This window comes from Bufo gargarizans, chromosome 7, assembly GCF_014858855.1.
Source record: "Bufo gargarizans isolate SCDJY-AF-19 chromosome 7, ASM1485885v1, whole genome shotgun sequence".
Lineage (NCBI taxonomy): Eukaryota > Metazoa > Chordata > Amphibia > Anura > Bufonidae > Bufo > Bufo gargarizans.
This window is the reverse complement of record NC_058086.1, coordinates 127,750,089-127,762,689: the sequence shown is the minus strand read 5'-3', so window position 1 is coordinate 127,762,689 and position 12,601 is coordinate 127,750,089. Positions and strand designations below refer to the sequence as shown.

Sequence of the window (12,601 nt, the reverse complement as noted above, 5' to 3'; positions counted from 1 at the left end):
CGAGAGCCTGGGAACGCCAAGGCACATGTGTGCCCTGAAGGTATGTGGGCTAATGGATCTGATACCTATGATTGATATAGATTGAGACACCTAGTAGGAGCACCAGAGGACGCATCCTTAATGACATCAGCACCTTATTCACTACGGTATTGGCCACTCCTGTGTGAGTGGGTGTGTTTTAATGTATTTAAACAGGTACTTTTAGATTTCACATTGTGTTTGATAAAGGCTGTGAAGCAGCCGAAACGTCACAACTGTTGCACGCTTGTTCACTTGGCGGTTCCCATTAAAAGGGACTTTTTTACCGGTCATGCTGCCTCCATTTTCTTTTCTTGGACTTAAAGTAGGACTGGGAGAGTTTGGGAACATGGCCTAGCTTAAGGTGTAACTCTTGGAAAAAACAGATATCTGTGCGTCTTTTCATTAACAGTCTGATCACCTGTGAACGCTTTTGAGGGGTATTAAAACCCCTTACATTGAATGAAGTGCAGTTAACTGCAGCCATCATTGTAATGATGTATGCATGTACTTGCGTATAATAAAAAATGTGTACATGGACAGGAGAACAGGGGAAACAAACAGGATAAAGCCTTGCCTTGGGCAAGATCCTTTGAACCCTTAAGCCAGAATTTTGTTAATAATAGCAATATGAGTATTACTTCAAGCAAAAAAAGTCAAAGGAAATGATAGAACTCCATGCGGGAGCACAGGAACCACCGGTGGCAAGGTGGGAGCAGGCTGACATACTCAGTGTCAGACAGTACTACTCCTGGCCACAAATCAGGGTTCCATACCCCCACAAAGTGTGCCAAATTTAACATACATGTGTGAACAAAGCCGCTATCTTAACCGCCGGAAAGAATCTGGCTATATATAACAGGGAGTCACAAAATACTGTATGCACCTTCTTAGTGACAACATGAGAGAATGCATTACAAACATAACCTCTATGGAAATCGCCCATACCAACATCACCTACCTAGAAGGCACTGACTTCCCTCATCTTAAATGCGCTCCTTCAACATAATAAACATTAACTGAGGAGCCTGCATTTTAACAACCCACATACGACCTGTTGAGAATGTTCAGGTGATTCTTTGTTTTGCTCTTGGGCCTTTTCTTGATGGCACCTTCGACCACCTGGATCTTTCAGGGAGTTCTGGGAGCGGGACGCCAGTGTCCGCCGAGGGAAGCCATGATGGGATATCCTGTGGCGTGGTGTTGAGCAGCTCCCATGCCGCTGGCAGATCACCAGGGGTCCGGATCGTGCACCTCTTGCCGTCTCTAGAAAATGTGAGGCCAAAGGGAAAAAGCCACTTAAGGGGAATCTTTCTCTGGCGTAAAATCTCGGTGACAGGCCGCAGGATTCTTCTTTTATTCAGGGTTGAGAGCGCGAGATCTTGGAACAGCAGGATCTTGTTACCATCATATTTTACATCTCCCTTCTCTCTGGACGCTTTAAAAATCGCTGTGGTATCTACGTACCGCAAGAGTCCGCAGACCACATCACGAGGGGGTTCTCCCTCCCTGGGTTTGGGTCGCAGAGAGCGATGAATACGCTCAATTGTGACTGCAGATGCACCTTCAGGGCCCAGCAGGTATGTGAAAATGGCGGACGCTGCTGCAGGGAGTTCTTCTTGCGACACCGCTTCTGGCAATCCTCTGAAGCGCACATTTTTGCACCTGCTTCTATTTTCCTGGTCTTCAATCAGAGCGTAAGCATGATCCAGGGAAGACAGGTAGGCAGAACTGTTATCCCCTATCGCGCGGGCGTATTCCAGGATGGCCCCTTGTGTAGTTTCAAGCCTCTCGAATCTATGGCTGATGTGTTTAATGTCCTCCTTTATTTCAGTGAGCTCCTGCATCACTGGCTGTATCACTGACATGAGCGCTTGTTGCAAGAACCGCTTTGAGATAGGTTCAGCAGCTTCAGCCTGCGATCCCTGAGAGCCCTCAGTAAACGGGCTGTCTGCTCTTTCAGCTTCCTCCATACCGTCATCAGGGTCCGGCGGCGCCATCTTAGGTCGCTCTGTTACCGGAGCTGCAGACCGCTTATTAAAGTATTTCTCCATTTCAGAAGGTCCCCGATCTTGCTTGAGGGGTTCAGGTCTGTCTTTGGGCAAGTATTTGCCGATTTTCCCCATACTTGTGCAGTCAAGACGCAAAATAAACCACTTTGTGAGGCAATGAAGAGGAGAGCTCTCTTCACATGCGGCCGGTCAGGACGCCGGTCAAGCTCCGCCCCCAAGTAGCCTCAATTTCTAGACTGGAGGAATTATCCTTTGAGATAACTAGCAATGAGATAATGTTTCTGCTTCTTCCGGCACCAAGTCTTGTCACACCATAATACCATCTTTTATTGGTACAGATTTCCCTACTTCCTTCTTTTCCCTACCCCTCCTTCCTATTCTGTTAGACCTTCTCGTTACAAGTTTTTTTTTTTTTCTCTTCCTGTACTAATCATTTATATCCAGGCTACGACTATGAGAGCAAATAGTCTCCATGGCATATTCTTCCTACTCCCGACCTCTACCTTTCTTCCTGAGCTTCTGAACAATAGCACCCAGGTATGAGGTAGGTTCTCAAGCTCAGGACGTGAGAGTATACAGAGCTTGGGACTAGTAAAGCCTTAGCTTACTTTATATTAATTAAGACTTGTAGTATTGTACACATACTTACTTTTCAATTTAGTAAGGTCTTCAGTGTCTAATGATGTGCAGTTCTACAATATATTCTTATTTGTGTCGTTCACTTATTTTCTAATGAACATATAAGTCCCATGTCATCGACTTTATAATGTCCATAATAATTGTCATTTGTTGCATAATATAATGTATCTGCCTGATTGCAGATTTGTCTTGCTACTATGTTTGCAACTCTTCTTTATGAAAATTAATAAAAATAATTTGAAAAAGAAAAAAAAAAGAAATAGAAAACAGAAAATTGGCATGTGCGTATATATTCACCCCCTTTGTTAGGAAGCCCATAAAAAGTTCTGGTGCAACCAATTACTTTCAGAAGTCACATAATTAGTGAAATTATGTCCACCTGTGTGCAATCTAAGTGTCACATCATCTGTCATATACACACCTTTTTTCAAGGCCCCAGAGGCTGCAACACCTAAGTAGGAGGCATCACTAACCAAACACTGCCATGAAGACCAAGGAACTCTCCAAATAAGTAAGGGACAATGTTGTTGAGAAGTACAAGTCAGGGTTAGGTTATAACAAAATATCCAAATCTTTGATGACCCCCAGGAGCACCATTAAATCTATCATAACCAAATGGAAAGAACATGGCACAACAGCAATCCTGCCAAGAGACGGCCGCCACCAAAACTCACGGACCGGGCAAGGAGGGCAGTAATCAGAGAACCAGCACAGAGACCTAAGATAACCCTGGAGGAGTTGCAGAGTTCCACAGCAGAGACTGGAGTATCTCTACATAGGACGACAATAAGGCGTACTCTCCATAGATTTGGGCTTTATGGCAGAGTGGCCAGAAGAAAGCCATAACTTTCAGCTAAAAACTGTGAGTTCGCGAAAAGGCATGTGGGAGACTCCCCAAATTTATGGAGGGAGGTGCTCTGGTCTGATGAGACTAAAATTGAACTTTTCAGCCATCAAAGAAAACCCTATGTCTGGTTCAACTACAACACATCACATCACCCAAAGAACACCATCCCCACAGTGAGACATGGTGGTGGCAGCATCATGCTGTGGGGATGGGACTGGGAAACTGGTCAGAGTTGAGGGAAAGATGGATGGTGCTAAATAGAGGGATATTCTTGAGCAAAACCTGTACCACTCTGTGCGTGATTTAAGGTTCACCTTCCAGCAGGACAATGACCCCAAACACACTGCTAAAGCAACACTTAAATGGGAAATATGTAAATGTGTTGGAATGGCCTAGTCAAAGGCCAGATCTCAATCCAATAGAAAATCTGGCTGCAGCCTTCTCACTGTTTACCGCAGGGCCAGTGACGTCACAACTAGAATCACTGGCCTGGGCGCGGCTAAGCTCCGTTCCCTTGAATGGAACTTAGCCCTGCCCAGGCCAAACGATACAAGTCGTGATGACACTGGCCCTGTGGTAAACAGTGAGAAGGCTGCGGCGCTACTGGAGCGTCGCTGCCTTCTGAAACAGCTGATCGGCGGGGGTCCCGGGTGTCGGACCCCCGCCGATCAGAAGCTGATGATCTATCCAGAGGATAGGTCATCAGTTTAAACAAAGTGCAGAACCCTTTAAAGATTGCTGTTCACAAGCCCAAACCATCCAACTTGAAGGATCTGGAGCAGTTTTGCAAGGAGGAATGGGCAAAAATCCCAGTGGTAAGATGTGGCAAACTCAAAGAGACTTATCCAAAGCGCCTTGGAGCTGTGATTGCTGCAAAAGGTGGCTCTACAAAGTATTGACTTTAGGGGGGGTGAATAGTTATGCGGATTGACTTTTTCTGTTATTTTGTCCTATTTTTTGTTTGCTTCACAACAAAAAAAACATCTTCAAAGTTGTGGGCATGTTCTGTAAATTAAATGATGCAAATCCTCAAACATTCCATGTTAATTCCAGGTTGTGAGGCACCAAACTACAAAAAGAAGTCAAGGGGATGAATACTTTTGCAAGGCTGTGTGACCCTGTGAGTCCTGGAATCTACTGAATTACACTGACATAATACAGAGGTCTAACAGGTAATTATACATTTAAATTATTATAATACTGTCAGAACGGGACCTCACTCTGCAAGTTTCACGCACTGAATTCGCCCGTGTGTGTCTTGCATAATAGGTCACTGAGGTTTCACAAAGCTTCTGCTATGTCATAGCGATGTGCTGAGACCCCCACTAATTCCTAGAACAAGAAGAGAGAAGTGCTCACATAGTGCTCTCTCTCTTCCCTCACTGCAGGAGACAGAAGCAAGACAGGCCCGTAGACTTTCTATTGAGTCTGTCTCACTTCCTCTCATGCAGTGGGGAGTGACAGCTTGCTATGCAAGCCCTTCTCCCACCTTGTTCTAGCGAGTGATGGAGGTAGGAGACCTCCACCGACACAAACCTTTCACATACCTCTATGACATCAAATGTTTTAGGAAACCTCGATGACCCTTGACAGCTCCTAGTGTGGAGCTTAGATACAGCCACAGAACCTGTTGGTTATGAATTAGAGAAGACACTAGTAGCTTGTGATGAGGCAGAACTTGGTTTACTTGTGTGGATTAAGTTCCAAATATACAAAACATTTAATCAAACTGTAACAGCAGCCATCTTGGTATAAAGAGAGAAAAAAAAAAAAAAAAAACTTTTGCATATATACACAACTGGTAACCTTAATGTACAGCGCCTTCTACTGGTCAAGTGATAATAATACACAATACTGTATATGGTACATGCTGTTGCATCCCCGACAGAACCAAGCTCACTATATATTTGCAGTACAAGTACCAAACCTGTAGCAAGTAGCAATTGCTACAACACTGGCAGCAGCATTACTTGGTGGTAGCAGCAATAAATCGGATCACTCGGTGCACACCTATGTTTGACACTTACCTCTCTTGAAGCATTTTGGATATTCCAGATTTCCTTGATTACAAGTAATTCTCATCTGTGTGTCAGGAGGAGCTTCATATCCAGGTTTACAAATAAACTCTATAATCTCACCATGTCTACTGTAAATCTTTCTATCAGATCTCCACTTTAGTTGTATATTATTACTTTCCATGTCCCTTTCCTTTGCAGTACACGGCTCTGAAACATAAAGTGGGAATTTTAACTCTATTATTTCAATTGCGTTCTATATAGGAAACTTACAGCCAATCAATCTTATCCTTGTGATACCATTTAAAATACATACATCCAAATACATACAGTTTTTTCAAGATTTTACAATATCATATGGTTTCACCACTGAAAAATAAATATATGGTAAAATAACTATTAGGCCTTTTTCACATGTCAGTGTTTTTGGGCAGTGATTTCCATCAGTGAGGGTCCATTCACATGTCCGCAATTTGGGTCTGCATTTGTTCCGCAATTTGCAGACTCATTCACTTTCAATGGGGCTGGAACAGATGCGAATCCACATCTGCTTTTTCAGGATCTGTTTTTTCGGGATCCGCAATTCCGTTCCTGAAAAAAATAGAACATGTCCTATTCTTGTCCACAATTGCAGACCAGAAAAGGCGTTTTCTATTATAGTGTCTGTGATGTGCGGTCCGCAAATTGTGGATCGCACATAACAGGTGTCCGAGTTTTGCGGATCTGCAATTTACGGATCCGCAAAACACTTACGGACGTATGAATGGACACTGACTGTGAGACAAAACCAGGAGTATATAGCATGTATATATACAGTGTGGCCCATGAAAAAGTACCTCAAAAATATGCACCTTATCCATGAGTGCGAAGAGGCCATTTTAATTGAAGATCCTGCTCAAATTCTTGGATTGTGCCTGATGACATCATTACGCTGGCCAACGTGTGACCGCGCATGAGATTTTGTGTGGGATCTTCAATCAAGATGGATGCAGCGGCCTCTTCATGCTCAAATAGATAAGGTGAGTCATTATTTTTTTATCGATTAACCCCTGAAAGCCTTCAGGGAGAATTAATTTGTTACCACAAAGCACGGGGAAATTCGGGTTTGCGGCAAATCAAATTTTCCATGAAATTCTGATCAAAATTGACTTTGGATACTTTGATTCGCTCAACTATACTGAACACTAATTTACTCGAGCATTGCGTGTGCTACGCAGCCAATAAACATGCAGGTAAGTACTGCCATTCACTTTAATGCCGTAGCCATGTCGGGTGACCCTCACCACTAATGTTTTATATGGTCAGCTCAGCAGAAGACCCTTACACCTAATGTTTTAGATGGTCAGATCAGCAGCAGGCCCTCATCCCTAATGTTTTAGATGGTCTGATTAGCAGCAGGCACTCTCCCCTAATGTTTTAGAGGGTCAGATCAGCAGCAGGCACTTGCCCCTAATGTTATAGAAGGTAAGCTCAGCAGCAGGCCCTCGCCCCTAATGTTTTAGATGGTCAGATCCGCAGCAGGCCCTCGCCCCTAATGTTTTAGATGGTCAGATCAGCAGCAGGCACTCGCTCCTAATGTTTTAGAGGGTCGGATTAGAAGCAGGCACTCTCCCCTAATGTTTTAGAGGGTCAGATCAGCAGGCCCTTGCTCCTAATGTTTTAGAGGTTCACCAGCAGGCCATCAATCATAATTTTTCAAGGGTGTGTATGATGCCCTCTTTTATGTGTAATAAAGGGTGTACTGGAGTGCTGGTTACTTGTAATTTTTGGCAGCCCTTTCAATTAGTGCATAGGCTTTATGAGTGTAGGAGTCCCACTACCTGAACAATTGTACCACAATGTGAATGAGGCCTTCCTTTATGTGATATACAGGTTGCATCGGAGTGCCTCTTGGTCACCAGAAGGCCCTCAACCATAATGTTTTTGAGGATCACCAGCAAGCGCTCTTCCATAATGTTTTAGAGGGTCACCCGCAGGCCATCACCCATAATGTTTTAGAGGGTCACCAGCAGGCCTTTGTTCTGAATATTTTAGATGGTCAGAACAGCAGCAGACCCTCACCCCTAATGCTTTAGATGGTCAGATTAGCAGCAGGCCCTCGTCCCTAATATTTTAGATGGTCAGATCAGCAGCTGGCCCTCGCCCCTAATGTTTTAGATGGTCAGATCAGCTGCAGGCACTCCCCCCTAATGTTTTAGAAGGCCATCTCAGCAGCAGGCACTCTCCCCTAATGTTTTAGAAGGTCATCTCAGCAGCAGGCACTCTCCCCTAATGTTTTAGAGGGTCAGCTCAGCAGCAGGCTCTCGCCCCTAATGTTTTAGAGGGTCACCAGCAGGCCCTCGGCTATAATGTTTTAGAGGGTCAGCTCTGCAGAAGGCACTTTCCCCTAATGTTTTAGATGGTGAGATCAGCAGGCCCTTGCTCCTAATGTTTTAGAGGGTCACCAGCAGGCCATCAATCATAATTTTTCAAGGGTGCCCTCTTTTATGTGTAATAAAGGGTGTATTGGAGTGTTGGTTCCTTGTAATTTTTGGCAGCCCTTTCGTTTAGTGCATAGGCTTTATGATTGTAGGAGTCCCACTACCTGAACAATTGTACCACAAGGTGAATGAGGCCCTTCTTTATGTGATATACAGGTTGTATCGGAGTGCCTCTTCCTTATAATTTTTGGCAGCACTTGCACTTTATATACAAGTACATATACAGGAAAGAATGTTTTCTCACAGTTTTTTCTCTAAAATTGATTTTATCTTAGTTTTTTTGCGTATTATTTTCATTCTGTAAAAGTGGCGTACTACTCGGACAACATCGTTTCCAGCAGCGACCTGGGATTCCAAGATGCATCCAGACATCCTCCCCATGCTGTTCCTGAACCATTTCAGTGATGTTTCCATCATTTTCTGACCTTTTCATGTGAACCAGACACCCTCTCCTCTTTAGAGGAGGGGGTGCCTAGTTTAATGCTCTGGTTCTCCCATTGACTTCCATTGTGCTCGGGTGCTCAATAGTGCTAGACCAACACTACTTAATTCCACAATTTACCTAGATATCTTCAGAACAGTTTTACAATCAACACCAGAAGAAAAAATGTCCTGCTTTTTCTAACAAGATGGGGCGTCATTCCCCACCTAATATGGGTTCATGAACTGTTTACGGAGGAGCGAACTGTGATCAAGGGGCTATGAGCACCACGTTACCCAGACTTGTCCACGTGACATTTTTTACTTTGGGGAAATTTAAAACAGAAAGTGTCCACTAACAATCCACATACCTTGGATGAACTCAAAAACATCACAAACACTATCTGCAGCATGATAAAGGAATAGAAGTGGGGCACTCTCTAAAGTAAAGGGATCTTTATTAAAAGTAAAATACAGTAAATTGACAGTATATAATAGACAATAAAATTCAACAATATTTAAGACAGCAGAGGATGAAAAGCGGTAAGATTTCAGCGGTAAGTAAAACCTAAAACTAAAATACAATCAGCATAAATATAGATCCCAATATATAAATTTATAAAAAGGAAAAATTTGAATATTCAATAATAATCGGATGAATATTCGTAAAAATCTTGTTATCCACTGGTGGTAGCTGGATGCGTTTGTTCACATGTGAAATATTGAGAAAATAAATAATCGAATAATCGCTTTCTTCCGATTATGACCAGTCTCTTGTATACATGAATAAATAGTCAATACGAAATTTTCATAATGTGAATGATCGCGAACTGTCGAATATGATAGTCAGCTTACGACATAATGTTTGGACATGTGTATAGTGATGGCCAGAGTTCCAAGCATATATAGCTTTCAATGATTTGAGCAGACAATGTTGTAGCTGCTTGCAAGCACAGCGGCGTCCCGCTGTATTTAATTGAAAAGCGATCGCTTGTGTAGGATATGCGTAGTCTTACCAGGAGGTCTTTGTGCTGGACAGTGAGCCCTCGACACTGAATCCCCCCACTAAGGAAAGTAAGGATATTGTGAGACTGAGGAGGCCTGGACATTACCATAAGAATAACGAATTGCCAAATCAAGCACCACTATACGGGAGACATTAAGACCGCGTGGAGCAAACAATTCGATTGGCGCAAAAATTCTAATCTGAACCAACAGCCCTTGAGACCGGGACCCTAAAGGAAAGTACGCCGAGTCGAGGGATCACTGTCCAGCACAAAGACCTTCTGGTAAGACTACGCATATCCTACACAAGCGATCGCTTTTCAATTAAATACAGCGGGACGCCGCTGTGCTTACAAGCAGCTACAACATTGTCTGCTCAAATTATCGAAAGCTATATATGCTTGGAACTCTGGCCATCACTATACACATGTGTCCAAACATTATGTCGTAAGCTGACTATCATATTCGACAGAAACAAATGAAAAGAGAGCTCATATTACCAAAAAATATATAAATTTTATTGTCATATGTTAAAATAACAAAAAAGAGAAAAATAGATAAATGCATAAGATGCCGTAAAGCAAGGTGATGAGGGCGGAGAAAATATTCGCTGGTTTTTCCATGCTCCTCCCCCCTTTGTCATGTGTGCGCGCGTCATCCTGGGTACTGCCTCCGGCGCCCCTCACCCGTGCGTCCTTACGTCACAGCCGCCCGATCATGTGACTTCGTCACATGGTGTGGGCGTGCCGGCGGGACGCCGGCTGTGGGGCGGCCGGATGCGGTAACACCAGGATTACTGCGCGCCTCCATTACATGGACACCTGGGGGACGAGTAAGTACTCATTCTTTATTGGCTAAGAGTGCCTATTTAAATCCGGTTCACAGTGATGGCGCTACCCCCTGACGAAGGCACGCCGAAACGCGTGTGTGGGGTAGCGCCACCCTGGGTCTTTTTGCACACGGTTCTCTCAGGTGAGCCCTGGTCCACCCTGCCCCCAGCTGGTTGTGTGGTCATTTGTGTCTACTCACACTTTGCCCCTTATGCCACTTACTTCTGCCATTTTTCCAGTGGGGATGCAGGAGCTGACCTAGCTCTACCTGATATTGTATTCTACTATTTATATACTCATTCCATGGGTTGGGCACTGTACCCAGGATTCTTCTTTCCCATGTTAGACATGATTGTATTTTGATTTCTTTATGTTTATTCCGTGTGTACTTTTTCCTCCCAGGGTGGCGCTCTGCTTTTTCTCCGCCCTCATAACCTTGCTTTACGGCATCTTATGCATTTATCTATTTTTCTCTTTTTTGTTATTTTAACATATGACAATAAAATTTATATATTTTTTGGTAATATGAGCTCTCTTTTCATTTGTTTCTGCTATTTCACTCGGGAGCTTTTACCGAGTTACACTTTAGGTGTATCCCCTGTGGCTACCAAGGGTGGGCATTGTTCCTTACCCGCCCTGGGGATATCCTGGGTCATTTTTGTTTATCTATCATATTCGACAGTTCGCGATCATTCACATTATGAAAATTTCGTATTGACTATTTATTCATGTATACAAGAGACTGGTCATAATCGGAAGCAAGCGATTATTCGATTATTTATTTTCTCAATATTTCACATGTGAACAAACGCATCCCGCTACCACCAGTGGATAACAAGATTTTTACGAATATTCATCCGATTATTATTGAATATTCAAATTTATCCTTTTTATAAATGTATATATTGGGATCTAGATTTATGCTGATTGTATTTTAGTTTTAGGTTTTACTTACCGCTGAATTCTTACCGCTTTTCATCCTCTGCTGTCTTAAATATTGTTGAATTTTATTGTCTATTATATACTGTCAATTTACTGTATTTTACTTTTATTAAAGATCCCTTTACTTTAGAGAGTGCCCCACTTCTATTCCTTTATCATTTCTACTTTTATCAGACTGGGTGTTGTCTGTTAGTGGGAGCACCTCTGTTGGATCTCCACCCAATTCGAGTGCGACATTACTTTATAACTATCTGCAGCATGACTGCAGCCAACATAATCCGACATGCCCAAAGATGCATAGACGTGAACGGGGACCACTTTCCGCATCTTTAGTGACTTGTGGGTAATTTAAAAACAAAAAACACTATCTACTTGCTTGTTCATCTTGTCATACTATCTGGAGGTGGGCTACTGTACAAGGCATAATAATGAGATTTCCTCAAGTTCTGTGTTTATGATGTGCACCTGGTTTTAGCTCACAATCACTGATGGAAATCACTGACCAAACACTAACTGTGTAAATAAGGCCTAAGTCTATGAAAAACCATTTAAAACTTTAAAAATACAAAAGTGCATGCTAAATGCCATGATTGTGTTGTGTTTTTATTGCCTTTTTTGCATCCTGCCAGTTTTTTTGTAAACCATGTACCATACATTTTTCCACAGAAAAGTATTTACCCCCTTTGATGGCACTTCCTCTGTCGATCAATATGCAAAACAGACAGGTAAAATAAAATCTATTAAAAACACTATAAAAACGCAAACGGCAGGTGTCACGCATGAGCTGCCACTGGCTAAAGTCAAAGTTACACAGGGGAGTGTTTATGTCGGCCTGCATCATCAAGAACCCACTTGTGTGTGTCTGGCCTAAATGTACTTTTATATATATGTCCGTGAAGGTTCTCATTTATCTAGGTCATGGTATATATCTGTAAAGAATAAATCAAGGCAACTGGACGTACTGTAGATTTCTTGAAAACGTTTCACTCGTTCTTCCAACGAGCTTTCTCAATTCTGAGAGATTGTACAAAAATTCTGGACTGTCTTATAACAGTGGAAGAGGGAAGGAAGCTGGGAATAGAGGTCTATCGAAAACCAACACACACAGACCAGTACCTGCTATTTGATTCCCACCATCCTCTAGACCACAAACTGGGAGTCATCCAGACTCTACACCACCGGGCAGAGAAAATCCCCACCAGCACAGAGGCCAAGGCGAAGGAACTCAAACACCTCAGAGGGGCATTTAAAACTTGTGGGTATCCAGTTTGAGCCTTTGTCAAAACAGAAAGAAGGAGAAGAAAGACCACCAAGACTACAAGTGAGGGCGAGAAGCATGACAGACGCAAGAATATGGTTATCCCATATGTAGCTGGGGTGTCTGAGAAACTCA

The 12,601-nt window shown here is 43.0% G+C and overlaps 1 protein-coding gene across 1 annotated transcript in view; it reads right to left on the bottom strand.

Annotated features, from left to right (window-relative positions):
• Positions 1 to 12,601, bottom strand: part of LOC122943634 (complement factor H-related protein 2-like) — a 458,972-nt gene that overhangs the window by 196,257 nt on the left and 250,114 nt on the right. The window contains exon 7 of the mRNA XM_044301524.1: positions 5,544 to 5,741. Coding sequence (XP_044157459.1) covers positions 5,544 to 5,741 — 198 coding nt within the window. The remainder of the gene's footprint in view (positions 1 to 5,543; positions 5,742 to 12,601) is intronic.